The sequence below is a fragment of the Ranitomeya variabilis genome, chromosome 2 (assembly GCF_051348905.1).
Source record: "Ranitomeya variabilis isolate aRanVar5 chromosome 2, aRanVar5.hap1, whole genome shotgun sequence".
In the NCBI taxonomy this organism is placed as follows: Eukaryota; Metazoa; Chordata; class Amphibia; order Anura; family Dendrobatidae; genus Ranitomeya; species Ranitomeya variabilis.
In genome coordinates, this window is record NC_135233.1 from 241704178 (window position 1) to 241725392 (window position 21215).

Genomic DNA, 21215 nt, shown 5'->3' on the forward strand with positions numbered 1-21215 from the left:
GAGTTAGAGTAAGCAGGAAGGGGAAAGGGCTTGGATATGTGGTGTGAAGGAGTGATCAGAGTCAAGGGTTCCTCCGAGACACTGAGCTTTTGGCAGTGGGGAGAGTGGGCAGCCATTGACTCAGGTGGATAGGTCTGTTGGTGGGGTTGAGTGAGACAGTGGAAAGATGATGAATTATGTTTTATCCATGTTATCCATGTAAGTTTTAGAAATCTAGCAGAGAAGAAAGATTAAATAGCAGATAGACATTATGGGATTCTGGTTAGTAAGTAGGTGATATCAGGTCCAGAGAGGTAGATCTGTGTGTCATCAGCATAGAGGTGATACTGAAAGCCGTGGACTCTGTGACCTGTCCGAGGCCGAATGTGTAGATGGGGAAGAGCAGGGGTCCTAGAACTGAACCTTGGGGGACACGGACAGATAGAGGGCGAGGTGAGGAAGTGGTGTGTGAGTGGGAGACGCTGAATGTCCAGTCTGTTAATTATGAGGAGATCCAAGATAGGGCCAGGTTTGTGATGCCAAGAGATGAGAGAATCTGTTGTAAGAGGGAATTGTCCACTGTGTCAAAGGCAGATGACAGGTCCAAGAGCAGCAGGACAGAATAGTTCGCTTGGATTTGGCAGTTAGCAGGTCATTGTTGACTTATATCAATTCAGTTTCAGTGGAGTGGTTCAGTCGGAAGCCAGATTGTAATTGATCGAAGAGATCTGGAGGAGAAGGTAGGAGGACAGTTCAAAATGGATGTGTTATTACAGTAGTTTTGAGGCATAGGGTACAAGCGATATGGGGCGATAGCTAAACTGTAAGCATTGGTCAGGGGAGGGCTATTTTAGGATGGGTGTAATTGAGGCAGAGGCATGTTTGAAGCATGAGGGAAAACCACCAGTTAGTGATAAATTGAAGAGATCGGTAAGGGTTGGGATGAAAACTGGTGAGGTTTGGAATGAAGTGGGACAGGATCGGGTCAAGTTAACAGGTGGTGAGATGTGATTTGGAGTGTAAAGATGATCTTCTGTAATGGTGGAGATGCTGGTTTTGGCAGAGGAGGGATGAGTAATTATGAGGAGAGGCTGTAGGCCAAAGCTTTCTCTGATGTTATTGGTCTTCTGCTTGAAGAATGAGGCAAAGTTTTCACAGGAGAGGGAGGAAGTGCTGGGAGGACAGAGCAGAGAATTGAAAATTATGAAAAACTGTTTAGAGTCGTGAGACAGGGAAGATATGAGAGAAGAGGAGTATGTTTGTTTTGCTGCAGTGAGCGTGGCTTGAAAGTAATGAAGGACTGTTTGAATGCGATGAAATAGTGGGATCTTTTCCATCTCCACTCAGTAACCCTGGAAGCCTTCCTCAATTCTTTAGTCAGGCTGGTGTGCCAGGGTTGCCTGTTGAGTGTGCAAGCTTTGGTATGTGCGAGGGCTACCAATGTGAGAGCTGCAACTGTTGTGGTATTATATAAATTGACAGAGGCATCTACATTGTGTATAGAACTTGTGTCTATATAAGTATTTAGGAAATGCAAGTATTTAGGAAATTGCGCTCGTCAGTTGACGAGAGGTATCAGGTCAGGTCCTCAGTAACATGATAAAATTCTATTTTCCTGCTGTCAACACTGGGGGGAGCTCTCTGCATGCGAAGCACAGTAAGAAATTGTGAGCATCCCCTACTGATGGCAAAATTAATTTCAATATTTATCTCTATTATGGCTGTAAGTTCTCTCCCAGCAATGGCAAATCATCAAGAGGCTATATTACAGAGTATCATGCACAATTAGCATATTCACTTTGTATTTCTGTCAATTCTTGTCTTTCATGCTCACTATAAATGTGAATCTTTTACTGCGGAGAGTCCTTGGCACAGTAAATAAGACATACTTCTATCCTGAGTATTAACATTTTTCTTCCATCCCGTATGACTTGCATGCATTGCAATCATGTGTTTTCAATGTGCTTTCGTCAATTGTGCTATGAAAATTAAAAATGATGTTCGGACTCTTGAGAAGAGGAGAGATATTTGTCGAAATCTCATTTATTTAGATTGTATTGTACACTGCTCAAAAAAATAAATGGAACACTTAAACAACAGAATATAACTCCAAGTAAATCAAACTTCTGTGAAATAAAACTGTCCACTTAGGAAGCAACACTGTTTGACAATCAATTTCACATGCTGTTGTGCAAATGGTATAGACAACAGATGGAAATTATTGGCAATTATCAAGACACTCTCAATAAAGGAGTGGTTCTGCACAGACCACATCTCAGTACCAATGCTTTCTGGCTGATGTTTTGGTCACTTTTGAATGTTGGTTGTGCTTTCACACTCGTGGTAGCATGAGATGGACTCTACAACCCACACAAGTGGCTCAGGCAGTGCCTCTCATACAGGATAGCACATCAATGCGAGCTGTGGCAAGAAGGTTTGCTGTGTCTGTTAGCGTAGTGTCCAGAGGCTGAAGGCGCTACCAGGAGACAGACCAGTACACCAGGGGACGTGGAGGGGGTGATAAGAGGTCAACAACCCAGCAGCAGGACCCGCTACCTCAGCCTTTGTGCAAGGAGGAACAGGAGGAGCACTGCTAGAGCCTGCAAAAATGACCTCAAGCAGGCCACAAATGTGCATGTGTCTGCACAAACGGTTAGAAATGAGGATGATCTGAGTGCCCGACGTCCACAGATGGGGGTTGCGCTCACAGCCCAACACCGTGCATTTGCCACAGGACACCGGGATTGGCAAAATCGCCACTGGCACCCTGTGCTCTTCACAGATGAAAACAGGTTCACACTGAGCACATGTTACACAGTCTGGAGACGCCGTGGAGAGCGATTCTTCAGCATGACCGGTTTGGCAGTGGGTCAGTAATGGTGTGGGGTGGCATTTCTTTTCAGGGCCGCACAGCCCTCCATGTGCTCGCCAGAGGTAGACTGACTGCCACTAGGTACCGAGATGAGATCCTCACAACGCTTGTGAGACCATATGCTGGTGCAGTTGGCCCTGGGTTCCTCCTAATGGAGGACAATGCCAGACCTCATTTGGCTGCAGTGTGTCAGCAGTTCCTGCAAGATGAAGGCATTGACGCTATGGACTGGCCTGCCCATTCCCCATACCTGAATCCGATTGAACACATCTGGGACATCATGTCTCGCACCATCCACCAATGTCACGTTGCACCACAGACTGTCCAGGAGTTGGCGGATGCTTTAGTCCACGTCTGGGAGGAGATCCCTCAGGAGACCATCTGCCGCATCATCAGGAGCATGCTCAGGCGTTGTAGGGAGGTCATACAGGCACATGGAGGCAAAACACACACAACTGAACATCATTTCCTTGTCTTGAGGCATTTCCACTGAAGTTGGATCAGCCTGTAATTTGATTTTCCACTTTGATTTTGAGTATCATTCCAAATCCAGACCTCCATGGGATATTCATTTTGATTTGCATTGATCATTTTTATGTTTTATTGTTCTCAACACATTCCACTATGTAATGAATAAAGATTTGCAACTGAAATATTTCATTCAGTGATATCTAGGATGTGGCATTTTAGTGTTCCCTTTATTTTTTTGAGCAGTGTATTATGCTGAGGATTTAACATACACACAAGCCTGACCGCACGGATTTGTGTGCAGATAATCTGCAGCATGACATCCCGTAAAATGTATCTTTTTTTGTGAAGATCCCTGCACACAAGTTTATATGAGGTTCTTAAAAACTGAAGCATTTCATTTTGTTTGTGTAGGATTCGGCACCAACTTCGCTCATTTTTTTGTTCTTTGCAGATATGCTGAGGAAATATCTCCACTAGATACGCAACTTGCCTTAACAAGGCTTTACATCCTGGTGTTAACCCCTTAACGATATTCAACGTAACTGTACGTCATGATCGGAAATGGGTTCCCGCAAAATAACGTTGAGTTACATCTTGGGAACCACAAGTCATCCTGTTTGAAGACACTGTGATAGAGTACAGCAGGGCACCTGTACTTGTCGCCATGGGGGGTTTCACCACTCCACCACATCAATGATTGCTGTGATTGACCGTTCAATTCTGAACAGCCATTCACAGAAATTTCAGTGTTTCTGCAAATAAAAGTGCCTGAAACAGTGATGTCCAGCCATGATCGGTGCTTTAAAAGCAGCGATTATGGGCTGTTGCTAAGTAACAGCAGTATATGCCTCCAGAACTGATTGGTCAGTTGAACCGATCATTGTCCGATCGAACCAATCAGTGAGCAAGTGGTTAGTTTAACCTCTTGATGACCGCTCTGCACCACATCATTCCAGTTTGGAAAAGTGCGCAGAGCAATCATTGTTTTGTTCTGCTACTCACATGCTGGTGCTTTTTGTTCCACAGACTTTTTCAGACTGTGCCATCATTTCTGCTGCTGTTGATTGAAGAATCAAAAACTGTAGAATAAGTTCCTGTTTTGTTCCTGTCTCCTTCTTTTTTTCTAATCCACTCTAATCCCTCTCTTCACCCTTTTCTCCAACCCCATTTCTGCTGCAGAGTGCTGATCAGTACTTGATCGCCCAATTTTTAGCATTTTTTTTATTTTGCCCCACCTCCGAGCATGCGACCTGCATCTACTGAGAGCTGATTAGATCAGTGATGCACATCTCATACTTGTATGTATGTACGTCGCGCTGTGAGTGGGGGTTAAATTCCGCGCCAATATCACTGATTGGTCATGCCCGGCCGGGCACGACCAATCAGCGAAGCGTGGTTCAAATCCCGCGCCACTTCGCAGGCGGACTGCGCCTGTTGCTGATTGGTCGCAGGATGTCGGGGGTTCGGGGTGCAGGATGTCGGGGGTTCGGGGTGCAGGATGTCGGGGGTTTGGGGTGCAGGATGTCGGGGGTTCGGGCAGCCTGTAGTGCAGTTTGTGGTGCCACCTTTCTCCAGCCTGCAGGGGTCGCTGTGCTCTGGAGGCACCGCCCATCCTTCCCTCACAGTCAGTCCTGGAAGCCTGTGATCCTTGCCTGACTGTGCTGTGTGCGGCTGCCCCTCCTCCTGCGAGCGGCTTCCTGCTACCTCCCTATCCCGGGGCCGCAGGGCCTGAGCTCCAGACCCTCAGCCGCCATGCCGGGCCCGCAGGCCGGGAACAGAGCCTGTGTGTACGCCAACGTGAACTCGAACTGAGGGTAACCTTACCTGGGGGCGCTGACTGGAGGGGAATATGGAGCGGGCACTGACTGGAGGGGAGTAGGGAGGGGCCAATTCGCGGCCGGACTGTGCCTGTCGCTAATTGGTCGCGGCCGGGCGTGACAATCAGCGTCGCGGGATTTCCATCTCAGACAAACAGATGCATAGTCCCTTAGACAATTTTATATATATATATATATATATATATATATATATATATATATACACACACACACATATAGGCTGTGCAGATACGGAATATAGCTCTATCTGGCCGCGTAGTATACAGCACAGCCCACACAGTAGTATACAGCACAGCCCACACAGTAGTATACAGCACAGCCCACACAGTAGTATACAGCACAGCCCACACAGTAGTATACAGCACAGCCCACATCTCTCCCCCCTCCCCCTCCGAGAATGGCCCCACAGTCCAGTAAAAAAAAGCACATTCCTCAACTCTCCTCATGCCCACGCTGCTCCTGTCTCAGCGGCTGCCGCTGCACTGCCTGGGACACAGTGAGTACGGGATGACGTCATCGCGCACCCGCAGTGTCAGAGGCAGAGCGGGGAATGATGGTGACTCTCTCTCCTCCATCATTGATTTGAACTGTACCGGCAGACGTCTGTATAGTTCAATGTGGCGGGGAAAATCGGGTCCCCGGAGCCCTGGCTCCCGCGCCCCGGCTCTCCGCACACGCAGGACTCCGGGTGCCCTCACACAATAGGTCGTCACAGGCCGGCGTCCTCGCAGCCCCCTCTGCCCCTCCACTGTTTGCCCTCTCCCAGTCCCCGGCTTCCTCCCCACCTCCCTCGCTCACCCGGGCCGGTACCCGCACTGTCCAGACGCCTCCACGTTCCCTCCTGAGAGTACACTCTCCCGCTCCTCTCTCCTATACACTGGCAGTGATGGTGGAGACCACACCCCTTCCCGGAAATCCCGCTTTGCTGATTGGTCCCGGCCGTCCGCGACCAATCAGCAACACGGGAATTCCGTTACAGACAAACAGACGGAAGTGGACCTTAGACAATTATATAGATTTTCACATGGAAACTATTCACAGCTGGTGTACAACTCTACAAGGCTTTCATACAGCTTTTTCCTTGTGGGCTCTGGTGCAGCATCTTTATATTTCTCAGAGCTAGCCACTTAGTTCAAATACCAGTTCCTAACGTCACAAACACAGGAATTCAGTCCTATCGCTTTTTTTTTTTACCTGTAAATGTTAACTCTAAATTCAGTTTTCTTTTTGTTTTATTACTAAGATCACCAACAATGATCATATGTTCTGTTGTGGTCTCTTAATATTCGATTCCGCTTCTCAGGAATTCAAACAGTCTTAATTTTCCTTCTTTTTTTCGCAATGGCATTCATGAATTTAGGGTCCCTTTTAAGAGTTTTGTGCTTTAGCAATTTTAGATGTGTTGTGCTTTTTGTCTCTGTTATTATTGGCTTTTATGTATACCATACTTTACTCGTGGCCAGCAGGGTGAGTCTTTGAATATTGACCTTCCTTCTTTCTGTTTAAACCCTGCTCTGTTACCTTGATCTCTGCATGTAGTCTATTTTTTGAAAGAGTTTGTGACAAACTTGAAACGTGTAATACAGTTACTATTGGATACTACCACAGTGTGCAAGAGTGCAGTCAACTAGAGACATCCATCTCCTTTTACTCCTCAGCATAACACTTTTGGCATCCGTGCTCAATCTGTGTTTAGGATTTTTTTTTAATGGAACAGTTTTTTTTCATCCACACAAAAAAGAATAATATTAAAAAAGTAATTGAAATTAATTGATAGTGCTAGATACATGAACAATGTAATCTATAGTAACAAAAATTACTGTTGTAATTAGCTTATACTCCAATATTTTTTTACTAAAATATAATTACAATTAACGTCAGATAGTTGCGAACATTCAGTAATTTTTTTTACTGACATCCATTTATTACAGTAATTGTAGAGTAGTTTCAGAATTTTAGTGAAAAATTATTGTAGTACCGTATATACTAGTGTATAAGGTGAGTTTTTCAGAACATTTTTTTGTGCTCAAAATGGCCCCCTCGGCTTAAACATAAGTCATTGTCTCAGTTTATGGGGAGGGAGGGGGCGCGTCAGAACAGCAAGTCACAGGAGGCAGGAGCCAGCGGCTAAAGCCTCTGCCTGCTGCTAAAGAGAAATTAATATTCACTGCACTGGCAATGAATATTCATTTGTCTTATAGCGCGTGCACAGTTACAGCTGCCGGCTTCCAGCAGCTGCTGTACTCTAGCAGGTGACCGCTAATTAAGGTAATGAATATTCACCTCTCTCCAACCCGATAGGCTGGAGAGAGATGAATGACATGACAATGAGGAGACACGTCATCGCCCGTCCGGAAGAGCTGCTGGAAGCCGGAACGAGATGCTGCGAGGGCGTGCAGGGAAGGTAAGTAGGATGGGTTTTTTTTTTTATACTTTTCTCATGGGGGCCATACATGCAAGGATGGAGATGAGGAACCGCGCATACATGGATGGGAATAAGGAGCCATGCATACAAGGATGGGAATAAGGAGCCATGCATACAAGGATGGGAATAAGGAGCCATTCATACAAGGATGGGAATATGGAGCCATGCAATACAAGGATGGGAATAAGGAGCCATGCATACAAGGATGGGAATAAGGAGCCATGTATACAAGGATGGAAATAAGGAGCCATGCATACCAGAATAGGGATTAGGGGAAAATGCATACCTGGCTTATACTCGAGTCAATAAGGTTTCCCACTTTTTTCAAAGCAAAATTAGGTGCCTTAGCTTATACTCGGGTCGACTTATATACGAGTATATACGGTAATTGATACTAGGTTTTTTTTCACGTCACCTGTCTTAACTATGGCATTTTATTTTTCTGTGCTGTATTGTGCATAAATATGTGATTCTTCAGAATTTGTATTAGTCTATGCCTGATAAAGGGACCTGATTAGTCTCGAAAGCTTGCAATTTGTTACCATCTTTTCAGTTATCTATTAAAAGGTATCAACCACTGAGGACTCTCAATTCTAAATATTTTTCCATGTGATGACCAGTACTTAATAAACCATGTATGGAAACCAGCAGATTGCCGATAGCAGAGATAATCATATATATGCATTATTAGCATAATTAATAATATAGATTATAATATCACTTTTCAGAATATTTATAGAGATACACTCCTATCGCCATATTACTTATCTCATAGTTTAGTAGGGTGTATACTCTTGCCTCTATGTGTTTCTCCTCATTCCAGGGGGGAATGAGGGGAAAAGCATAGAGGCAGTAGTATACACCCTACTAAAGTTTTAGATAAGTAATATCATGAGTTGAGATATATATCTTTCCCATCAGCAACATACCCCTCCCCCACTTACCTTTCCCCCTTCTATGGGGGTGTATTAGGGAAAGTGAAGGGAGAGCCGCTATGGAGTGTATGTACATTTCTTTGATTCACGTGTGTACACCAATTGTTTGGGGAATTAAATTTGAATCTATATCTATAAAAATGTACAGTTTTTAATGGATAATACACCCATATTCCACTTAATTTTGTAAGTAACTAAAAAATACTTACCCCAAATGCACACCTGAATAAAAATTTTGTTATGCAACACACGTGAAAAACACACACAAACACACACACACACCCCACTCATGTGAAAATAAAAATGTCCCGCTCTTCCCAAAGATTGTATTTATCCGAGGAGGCATACACCTTCCTTTCCTCCAACACTGATAGTGAGGAAGAGGACATCATCTTCCTCTATTTTTCCTCCATCCTCCTCTTCTTCCTCCAGTAATAATGAACCTCCACATTTACATCCTAGGACTGCAAATAACACAGTATCCACCATTAGTGCCCTCCTAAGGATCTAATCCCTCCTCCCCTGAAGGTTATGAACCTCAGATTCCTGATTTTGTGGCCCAATCAGGAATCCAGTTTGACACCAACTACCTCACAGAAATCAACTGTTTTAAAGTATTTTTCTCTGATAGTTTTGAAAATCTCATGGTGGCTGCGACTATTTCTTGCCCCAAACCGCACTTTATCACTTGCTAGTTGGACCCCCGCAGATGCAGTAGAAATGATAACGTTTTATGGCCTTGTAATTTCCATGCTAATATTGAAAAAGCCAGAAGTTCAGCAATATTGGAATTCGCAACCTCCGATCCTCACAAGATCTCCTTCTCTACTCCCCTCTTATCTCCTCTTCCCACAATCGTATACAAGATTTCTCTCGCGTATCACCCCTACTCTGGAACCTTCTACCACAACACATCAGACTCTCGCCTACCATCAGAATCTTCAAAAAGAATCTGAAGACCCACCTCTTCCGACAAGCCTACAACCTGCAGTAACCACCGATCAACCAACCGCTGCACGATCAGCTCTATCCTCACCTACTGTATTCTCACCCATCCACCCATCCCTTGTAGATTGTGAGCCTTCGCGGGCAGGGTCCTCACTCCTCCTGTACCAGTTATGACTTGTATTGTTTAAGATTATTGTACTTGTTTTTATTATGTATACCCCTCCTCACTTGTAAAGCGCCATGGAATAAATGGCGCTATAACAATAAATAATAATAATAATAATAATTCTGATCTTTTATATAACACTCCAGTTTTCTGCATAGCTATGACTGGGCATGTTTTGAGGCCATTAACAAATTTTTGCATTATAACGATAATGCATAGTGTTTACCTTGAGATTACCCCAACTTTGACAGACTTTTCAAAGTTAGCCTAGTCATTGATCGCTTCAGCAACAAATTTGCTGAGGTGTACTTTACCTGAGGGGACATCTGCATGGATGAGTCCTGAATCCACTTCAAGGGGAGGCTTAAATTCTGGCACTACCTGCCTAATAAGAGTGCGAGGTACGAATTAAAAATGTACAAACTGTGTGAAAGTACCTCATGGTACACCTGTAGATTTAGTGTTTACGAAGATTGAACCACCTGAATGGCTCCCTGTCCTGGGAGAAAGTGGGAAAACTGTGGGAATTGGTACACCCACTTCTATATCAGGATGCCCACTCTTCAACTCCCTTTCTGCCAGAGCTACCGCAATATGGGTTGCTGTGTGCAAAAAAACTCCCTAGATTGCTAATTGGGTGACTGCTGTTAAAGGGCGAGAGCAAAGTCCAATGTAGGAACAACATGCTGGTGGTCAAGTATAAGGACAAGAGGGATGTTCTTTTATTGACCACTATATGTGGTAATGGCAGCATCCCCACCGCTGTACAAGGCACCTCTACGCAGGTCAACAAACCAGACGCAAAACGGGTGCAAAGTGTGTTACAGAACTGGGATAAGAAATGACACAATTTCTCAGTGTAACACCTGCCCCTGCAAACCTTGTGTGGAGACACAGGTGATCAGCGGGTGCTCCGGTCCGCTAGCTGAAACCGCATGGACCAGGGATCATCCTGCTGAACGCACCGCTCTCCTTTACATGTGGGTGTAACATTACTCAGACAACACAAGGTGAGGGTAAAACCTTGTGGCAATACTTTATTGAACCACAAAATAGGCAGATAACACATAGAACAGTCCCAGCAAAGTACCCAAGATGGTGCAAAATTACAAAGTCTCACTCTTCCGCTGACTCGCCAGGATAATAACAGCTGTTACTTCAGAGCTTCCAGGGACAACTACCCACCAGTGGTATGCACAGAAAGGAGGTATCGACAAGCTTAGGAAGATGACAGTCCATTGAGGTACAAGGCCAGATGACCGGAGGGTCACAACCTGGCTTCTCAAAACATCTCTATTGAGCCAGGCAACCAATGGGTCCCATTCCTAGCCCCCACAAATGTATCCATGGGGCTCAGGCACCTGGTGGGTCCGAATCCTAACTACTCCAAACATATCCATAGATTGATGGAGCAAATCTGTATTCTTCCAGACGGGACCATCGTCCCCTAAGCTGGCATCCTGTAGATTTACAAGTCTGTGTTCCTCATGATTAAGCCAAAATGTATTTCCTGCTGTCCTGTAGAGAGTCTCTGGTTGTGTATGGATAAATGATAATCCACAGCACCTCATGGCATCACAGGGTTAACTTTTACCCATAGAAGGAGCGCACGTCAAAATCCAGGGAGTCCTTCCTGGAAAACGTCCAAACATCAAATAGAAAATAGAGACAGCGCTGTCTCTATTTTCCATTTGATGTTTGGTTCTTTTTGGATGTCTTGGCTAAATCTCTGTCTCTTGTTACAGAGGCATATAACCTCTTTTTATAGTTAGCAACTGATCTTCATGCAATATACACAGGTAAAGGGGAAGAATGATGATAAGACCAACTCGCATTGTTTGATTATGTATTCTATTTGCATAATCTATTTTTCCGCCTCTATTTTGCAAGTTAATAAACTGGATGGCCTGGACAATGTGTAGCCAACATATCAGCAAACATCACTAATCATCCAGGATAACAGCACAATATGTTGCATCAAATGTCTACATATACGAGTCAATATTACAGGCTTATACAAACAAAAGTCTGTGTTTTCTTGATCAACCAGAAAGAAACACACAAATTCAAAAGTCATCATATAGATAAGTCTATTCCTCCTGGCTTGCTGAAAATAGAGTTCTGGTTAATTAAGATAAAATGCTGTGCACCTTGCCTGTGCATAAAAAATATAATAAGTCTGCCACAAATCCATGAATTATTGTTTATTATTAGTGATGAGCGAATATATTTGTTACTCGAAATTTCCCGAGCATGCTCGGGTGTCCTCCGAAAATTTTTTAGTGCTCGGAGATTTAGTTTTCATCACCGCACCTGAATGATTTCTCTTAGCCAGCTTGATTACATGTGGGGATTCCCTAGCCACCAGGCAACCCCCACATGTACTTATGCTGGCTAACAGATGTAAATCATTCAGCTGAGGTGATGAAAACAAAATCTCCGAGCACTAAAAAATACTCGGAGGACACCTGAGCATGCTCGGGAAATCTCGAGTAACGAGTATATTCGCTCATCACTATTTATTATTGATTTACCCTGTAATTGCACCATTCTATTGCACCAATATGCACTGTGCACAGCCTACATATGGTACCACATTATGAATTTAAATACCAGTAAAACCCTAAATATACTTGTTACGGTTCTACCCCTCAGGGTGTCTGGGATGCAGTAGTTGACAGCTCGGCTGTCCAATCTGGCACAGGAGTGTGCTGAAGCTGTCAGTACTTTGATTGACAGCATGACCATCCAGTCTGGTTCAGGGGCGTGCTGAGCTGTTGGTGTGTTGATTGGCTAGTTGAGCTGTCAATCTGTGACTGGGAGGCATCGGCTGTCTCAGGTGTTTATTATCCCGGGTAATGGCCATGCCTGCTTAACTGAGCAGCTTCTCCCAGACCACTGCCAGACGTACATTCATCTTGTGAGGTTTATGCTTTGTGCTCCCTGTGACTTGAGTTCTATATGCTTGATCTGTTGCCTGACCTTGGACTTCTTTCTGACCATCCTCCTGTTTAACCCCTTCAGCTCTGATCCGTTAGTCTCCCGGTACTCTGACCTCGGAACGTTACCTGACTACGCTTTTGTCTCTTCCTTCTGTTTATGACGTACCCCTCTGGCTACTGATCTTGGACTCCCTGACCGCTCTGACTCACGGCTTACCGTGAGAAGTGACTAGCGTCACAATATCTCTATATTCCTTCCAAAATGGGGTCACTTGTGGTGGGTTTCGACTTTTTTGTCACTTCTTCAAGAGCTCTCTGGAGAACTTGCACAACCAATTATGTGGTCTATTTTATCATCTTATCCTTGTGAAAATGGAACATTTGGGACTAAAGCAACATTATTGTGGGAAAAGTGCAATTTTTCATTTTCATGTCTCAGTATTATAAAATTCTGTGACGCAACTGCAGATTCGTGGTGCTCACCACAAGTCTAGATAAATGGGGTCAATTGTGGGAGTTTCCACTGTTTAGGCACATCAGTTGCTCTGCAAATGTGACATGGCGTCCTCTTGTTTATTCCAGCCAATTTTGTGCTCTAAAAGTCAAACAGTGCTCCTTCCTTTCTGAACCCACATAGTAGTTTTCCACCACATAAGGGGTATCTGTTTACTCAGGAGAAATTGCACAACAGTTTGTGGCGTCCATTTTCTCCTGTTACTATTTTGAAAATGAAAAATATCGAGCTAAAGCAACATTTTTGTGTGAAAATTAAAATTTTAATGTTTTCCCTCCACATTGATTTAAATCCCATGATCACTTAAAGGGTTAATTTTTAATGTGGTGTTGAGCAGAGTGAGGGGTGCAGTTTTAAGAGCGATGTCAGTTTGGGGTATTTTCAGGCATGTAGGCCCCTCAAAGTCACTTCAAATGTCACTTGGTCCCTAAAAAAAATTGGTTTGGTAAACTTTGTTGAAAAAATTAGAGATTGCTGATAAAGTTTTAATCCTTCTAACTTCCTAATAAAAATAGTTCCGTTTAATAAATGATGCTGATATAAAGGAGATATGTGGGAAATGTTATTTATTAACTATTTTGTGTGTCATAACTTTCTGGTTTAAAGGCATACAAATGAAAGTTTGAAAATTGCAACATTTTGTCATTTATTTTTTTTTGTCAAATTTTTGATATGATTTAAGTTTTCTTTGTGAAAATATGAACCAAAATTTACCAAGAACATGAAGTAAAACATGTCACAAAAAATTACTGGGATATGTTCCTGTTTTATTACCTCATAAAATGACACTGGGCAGAATTGTAACATTTGGCCTGAACAGGAAGGTGAAAACAGGCTTGGGGTGAAGAGGTTAATAACATGACATGATAAATTCTGACATTTCTTGTTGATACTCTATAAATAATGATCGTTTTTAATATTTGCTTACAAATATTTCTCTCTAAACCTATAAATATATATTTTTTTTATCTTTTAGACTTTCATTAAGGATCGAGCCAGGAAACAGTTCTCCCCGTCTGGTCTCCTCCAAGGAAGATCTCGCAGGTATACATTTTCTATACTACTTTTCCCCCAAAAAACATACTATCCCTAACAAAGTGTTAGGTGGAAGCTAAGAGATCAGTCATTAATATTCCCATTACAAGTTAGAGGACCCCAACATTGTATTGACATCCTTTAGCTTCCTTATCATAGCGCATCAGTGATATAAGATATGAAAAATCTTCATTATCATGCTAGTGAGTTGAAAAACAAAAGTCTACTTACTTTCAGTAAGAAAAGCAGAAAATGGTCTTGCCGTCATCAGACCTTTTAATGGCTAAAGAAAATACCAGAAGAATTTAGACTGTTCACAAATATTCCTATTTTCCGAATGGAGAGGATTTTTTTTTCTATTTGTAAACCACAGGAACCAAATAAAAGTATTTTTATGTATGGTCAAACAAGAGAGAGATGGTTTTTACAGATTCTCGGCACATGTGCAGTCACTTTCTTCAGCAAAACAAAAGAACTTTAGACATTTCTGGAAAAAATCCTCATGTTTCACGGAAACTTCCTGTGCGGTGTTTATCCTAAATAAAACGTCTTCCCTCTTTAGTATGTGGGAGACATTATGAGTGAGCTTTGTATGGACTCGAGGGAGGAAAAGATGAGCAGGGGAAGATATTAGACTTTTCAATGCTATTTTTTCTTTATTTAAATACACAAAAAATGCAGAAAAATTCCTACTAATCCAGCACTAATGAGCAGCTGACAAAATATTCTGGATTATGACAGCGAATAACCACATGATATATTATACTATCAGCTCGTCCTGCTCCGTCTGCGCCTTAAAATCTTGTGAGGTGCCTACGTTTTTTAGATTATAATGAGCAATTGATTTTTATTTTTTTAATATATCAATTTCTTTTTTATATATTTATGTATATCCGTACTCTGGATACGTTTACAAACACTCAGATTTGTGCCCCCCACACACAAAATAAATAAATAAAAATTGAATTTATAGCAATTCAGCTTATTTTATATATGGATTTTGTTGAGTTTTTGCCACATGAACTCCATAGAAACAGTTGACATGCTGCCAAGTTACAAAGTGCACCAAAGGTCAATTTCTATTCTGATTTTTATCTGCAGCAAGAAGGCGAGATTTGTTAAATCCTCCTCTACTGTGCTGCTTTTGTGATATCCAGGTGATAAAACTGCTAGCGTATTCGTGATGTCTGAACGTATCCTAATAATAAACTCTCGGGGCTACAGGAAATTAAATTTCCCATCATTTAGTTGTTCACTTTAGACAATACCTTTTTTTTTAGGGTGAGCTGACTACAGGGTGTTCTTCATAGATAAATGTACAGTTTCCCTACAGTGCCCCCACAGGAAATATGAAGCATTGCACATTTCTAAATTGAAACCAATGTATTGTCTATGTAATACATGGATTTGCTGAATCCTCCACAGTAAGAAACACGCTTTTCTCCAACTAATAGATGAATTTCCTTTCCAAGTATAAGGCTTCAGATATCCGACATAGATCACGATGCAAGCATAGGCGCCAGGTCCCCATACCCAAACTTGACAGCCCCATAGACTGTCAGGAGACCCATGGCGAGTCCCTATATTGCAGTCCATACTTACACCCTGTTAGATGTGTAAAGCCGACCTAACAACGTGGGTTTTCTCCTGTTTGTGCAATGTCATCAATGCAAAATATACACATTTAAGAAGGTAAGACCAAGGCCAAGAACACAAATTAGAAAAAGAAGGAAACACCAGACAGGAATCAGTATAGTATTAGTTAATTTTTATTTATAACTATGGTAGTGAGGCAAATCACAATAAATAATAAAAAAAAAACCTGTGCACTCTCCAGGATACATACATACAATATAATTAATAATTTAGTTATAAAAATGAATAATTGCCATCTCAGTAGAGTTAGAAAATCCTAGTACTTTGATAAAAACAATTGGAAGTGAATAGAGTGTAAATATATAAAAATGCATATGTGCTCAGTGTGCAATCCTATCAATAAGGTGTCAAGGTAGCAGGTTCATCAGTACCTAATGTGCAAGTAGTGCAGCATAGATTCAAAACCAAAAACCATTAATATATCATAAACCACTCCCCGTCACTCCCCCTGATGAAGGAAGTAAAACCAAAACGCGCGTCGGAGCGCGTGTGCACACACGGATCTTAAACCCCTCAAGGTATTTTGTATAATGTGATTATCGCTCTGATACACACTTTTTGGCACATATGCTGAGCACTTGCTCCGGTTTATTAATATGCACTACTTGCATATTAGGTACTGATGTACCTGCTACCTTGACACCTTATTGCTAGGATTGCACATTGAGCGCATATGTATTTTTATATACTTATTCGATCTTATACTCTATTCACTTCCAATTGTTTTTATCAGAGAACTAGGATTTTCTAACTGTCTACTGAGAGGGCAATTATTCATTTTGATAACTAAATGATTAATTATATTTTATGTATCCTGGAGAGTGCACACTGTGTTTTTTTTTTTATTCTTTATTGTGATTTTCCTCACTGCCATAGTTATAAGTAACAATTAACTAATACTATACTGATTCCTGTCTGGTGTTTACTTCTTTTTCTAATTTGTGTTCTTGGCCTTGGTCTTACTTTCCATTGAGTGGTTACCACTTGTTTTTACCACACTCTTGATATATCTTATATATATATATTAATTATATTGATATTTTTACTATATCTTTAGATTTATTGATTTTATATAATTTTTTATCTTAAGTGTTGTGGTTTTAGTTACATTTAAGAAGGTGAGCGGTGCCAATGATATCCCATCTCCATAAATCTACTGAGGGCACGCACAATACTGCATGAAATTATGTGGAGACAGTACGTCACCGACACCACTCACCTCCTGAAGCAGAAGTGAGAAGCGACGAACAATCCCTTTAAATTCTCTAATAATATGCAGTTATTAACCTGGCTGACGCCTTTATAATGATGTTATTGCTGATGTCAGGTTTTTACTTGTAACATAAATTCATGTGTTGATTACTGCAGTTGTAAAAACAAAAATCCACCTCATGAGGATATCCCCCCTACCCCGCATAGTTTAACATTAAATATTATGACTACTAAATGTTAACCTTCTTATGGATAATGTTATGTAGGAAGACACGGTCCTCCAGAGGAGGTTTATGATGTCCATAACCTTGTTTCCATTCTGAGTGTGATTCTCTTTTCTATGAATAAGGAAAGGGTTAAATCAATAAAGCAAAAGTTAGTGTAGTTGGAGATCTATTACTTCATGATTGTGGTATGCATGAGCCTAAACTTGTCCTTGGAATGGAAAAAACAGTAATCGGAGCAACACATTTTGAGATCCAAGTTCCAAATAACAGTTGCAGCAAGGCAATGTGGTTTGTTGTGGACATGATATAATGCAGAACGCTCCAGTGGTCGCCGGTGCATTGAGCAATCTTCAGAATTGTCTGTCACTTTGGAATTTTTGTTTATTTTATTTTTGTGAAAATAAAAGATTTCGCCCTGTAGTTCAGAGCTTTCCTCTAGGTCAAAAGTGCAATTCTCTTCTTAGCGGGATCAGACTTGGGATGTAAGACATAGTAATGTAAAAAGGCAAGACAGAACTATAATAATGGGTTTCCTTTGTGCTTTTATATCACCTGATAATTGGTTGAACTGTTGGAAGATGTTTAATAATTGTAATCAAAAAGTAAAAATTATTTCCTAGGCAGCTGTAGATATGTATTAGATCAGCGCAGACAGAAATGTTGCATATTAGGAGTTATTTTCTTTTTTTCTATTGCTGGAAAAGCACATTTTTTTCTACCATATTTGCTCTCTGGGTTGTGGGATAAGAATTATGCTCTGGGCCAATCCGGTATCTCCCAGACTGCTCCCCTCTTTCCTAATGTAGAGTTTCATTGAAACACTGTGTGAGAAGCTGCATTTGCATCCCCCGTCTTCCCTCTCTAGTGTTTACAAGTTTACACTAGATCGATTCAGGTGACTAAGATCTGAACATTTACTGAGAGTTTAGACACAAAACAGAGAAGTGCCAGGTGCTGATGGGTGCATTATTTTTTAATTGATGGTTTAACCTTCATGTAGGTCCTCAGTGAGGATCTAAATCTCTGAACCACTGCCAATAAGTTGTTTTATTGTTTACAATGAAGCGCCATAACTTTATTTAGTATGCTAGGTATTACACCTTAGTCACCTTCCCCGGAAAGGGACAGAGCTAGTCAGCTTGGGGTTTCAAGAGTCGAACTCCCAAGATCTTACAAACCGGAAACTGACTTTTAGTTTTAAGTGGAAGTAAGTTTTTAAAAATGGTGAAAAACAATTATCTGAACCAATCACTCTGAGCAGTTGTCACGGTCTTCTCTCTACCCTACACAGAGCAGTTCTTTCTCACCAAGGTAAAGGAATCTCAAATTTATCTTTCACCCTGAAGCATGATTGCAGTGACAAAAAAATATTCACTACTTTTTTACTGCATTTTAATTTCTATTTTGATTTATCAGTGGTGGTCCAGTCATTCTTATTAGGATGAACTGTGACACAGGCTGCTCTGTAACTTGTAACCGCGAACTTTGTACCATTTACAGAGGGACTTGTTATAATTAATGGTTTTATCTAGAGGTGACCACAAAGATTGCCATGTGTTACTCCAAAACCATAATTATACAGGAGCCATCATTGCCACTAACCTCTCGGCAATCAGCCCACCACAAAGAAGGTTAATGAGGTGTTAGATGGCTGGCCACATCTGCAGATCCATGTATGAATGACGTCAATGGGCAGTAGTCCTACCTGAATCCATCCCCAGACGTCTTCTGTGAAGGTCTAAACCCCGGACTGGTTATCTTCAAATATTTAATAGTACGAAATGATTATCATGGTGGGTAGTATGATTATTTTTCATGCATCTGTGTAAGATCTTTAGCACTAGTGGTCTTCAATTTTTATTTATTTTTGCATGTCACAATATTCGCCTGATTAACTGGTTCTGCTGATTGGCGGTCTTCTCTGCAGCCTTGCAGCGCTGGGATCCTGGGTTCAAATCCCACCAAGGACAAAATCTGCAAGGAGTTTGTATGTTCTCCCCGTGTTTGCGTGGGTTTCCTCTTGGTTCTCTGTTTTCCTTCCACACTCGAAAGTCATACCGACAGGGAGTCTAGAGTGTGAGCCTCACTGGGACAGTGATGGTTATGTCCGTAAAGCGCTGTTGAATGAATGGCACTATATAAGTGAGTAAAATAAAAATAAATACCTGTGAAGTCATGATTAGATATATGAAAGTTATTCTCTTAAGTACCGATGGACACTTACAACAGTACGCCTAGGAATTTCAGATAGCAAAGAACTAGTGATATACCTTGTAGGAAAGAAAAAGCGCAGATAGTGTCCTATCTCACAATTTAAAAGATGATTCGCCAGTAATGTAACTGCTCACCTGATGTAGAAGATTCATAGGCATAAAGTGCTGGCTGCCGCAGAGCCACCCGTCGACACGCGACTGTAGCTAAATCGCTGAATAGGAGGATTTGTGGGTTATGATCCGCGCTGCCAGCTCATCCAGAACAGGCAAAATGTGCAATTGAACAGTGGTTTCTTCTACGCATTTCAGAGTGCATATGACTCCTTCTTCAGGAAAATACCACAAGTACAGACAACACTTGTTGTTTAAATTGGTTCAAATTTCAAATAAACTCGCCAGAGGCTCACCTGACAGATGACGTTCACAGGTGCTGATGTATTAGCACATAATAAATATATTAACCCCTTAACGACCGCCGATGCGCCTTTTAACGGCGGCAGTTAAGGGTACATAAACCACAGCGCCGTTAATTAACGGCGCTGTGGAAAAAGTGAATAGCGCCCCCCCAGAGTCGGATTTCCTCTGGGGTCTCGATTACCGGGGGTAGCCGAGACCCCAGAGAACATGATTCGGGGGGTTTTTACCGACCCCCGGGTTGCGATCGCCGGTAATTAACCGTTTACCGGCGGTCGCAAAAAAAACCCAAAAACGCGATTTCCCATTTAATTTCTCTGTCCTTCGATGTGATCGCACATCAGAGGACAGAAATGGGGTCCCCGATCGCCCCCCGATACTCACCTGTCTCCCCAGGTACTCCTCGTGGCTCCCGATGGGCGCCGCCATCTTGTTCCGGCCAAAAAATGGCGGGTGCATGCGCAGTGCGCCCGCCGGCCGGCACCCGGAAGATCTTTGGGGTCTCGGCTGCCGGTTGTAGCCGAGACCCCAAAGAACATGATCGGAGTCGGTTTTTACCGACCCCTGTTTTGCGATCGCCGGTAATTAACTGTTTACCGGCGACAGCAAAAAAAAAAAAGCGATGTGTAATTCTCTGTCCTCTGATGTGATCGCACATCAGAGGACAGAGAAATAGGGGGATTCGGGGATCCTGTTATACTTACCGGTGTCCCTGGGTCCCCCTGTGTCCCCTCCTGGCTGCTGGCTTCTTCCTCCGTTAAGAAAATGGCGGGCGCATGCGCAGTGCGCCCGCCATGATCTGCCGGCAGGCAGCTAGAGGAGTTGGGGCTAAATTTAGGGTTAGGGTTGGGGCTAAAGTTAGGGTTAGGGTTGGGACTAAATTTAGGGTTAGGGTTGAGGCTAAATTTAGGGTTAGGGTTGGGGCTAAATTTAGGGTTAGGGTTGGGGCTAAATTTAGGGTTAGGGTTGGGCTAAATTTAGGGTTAGGGTTGGGGCTAAATTTAGGGTTAGGGTTGGGCTAAATTTAGGGTTGGGGCTAAATTTAGGGTTAGGGTTGGGGCTAAAGTTAGGGTTGGGGCTAAATTTAGGGCTAGGGTTGGGGCTAAAGTTAGGACTAGGGTTGCGGCTAAAGTTAGGGTTAGAGTTGGGATTAGGGTTAGGGTTTGGATTAGGGTTGGCATTAGGGTTACGTTTGGGATTAGGGTTAGGTTTGGGATTAGGGTTAAGGTTAGGGTTGGGATTAGGGTTAGGGTGTATTGGGATTAGGGTTAGGTTTGAGGTTAGGGTTGAGATTAGGATTAGGGGTGTGTTGGATTTAGGGTTCTGATTAGGGTTATGGTTGTTTTGGGGTTAGGGTTGTGATTATCG

The 21215-nt window shown here is 42.4% G+C and overlaps 1 protein-coding gene and 1 long non-coding RNA gene across 35 annotated transcripts in view; one reads left to right on the plus strand and one right to left on the minus strand.

Moving 5' to 3' along the window:
• Positions 1-19756, minus strand: part of LOC143805241 (uncharacterized) — a 91190-nt gene extending 71434 nt beyond the window's left edge. For both annotated transcript variants that reach the window (XR_013221206.1, XR_013221205.1), the window contains exons 1-2: positions 19569-19756; positions 18926-19337 (exon numbers count right to left, since the gene is read on the minus strand). This is a non-coding gene — a long non-coding RNA (uncharacterized LOC143805241). The remainder of the gene's footprint in view (positions 1-18925; positions 19338-19568) is intronic.
• Positions 1-21215, plus strand: part of RALGPS1 (Ral GEF with PH domain and SH3 binding motif 1) — a 1054187-nt gene that overhangs the window by 812781 nt on the left and 220191 nt on the right. For all 33 annotated transcript variants that reach the window (XM_077284283.1, XM_077284266.1, XM_077284294.1 and 30 more), the window contains one exon: positions 14067-14134. In XM_077284283.1, coding sequence (XP_077140398.1) covers positions 14067-14134 — 68 coding nt within the window. The remainder of the gene's footprint in view (positions 1-14066; positions 14135-21215) is intronic.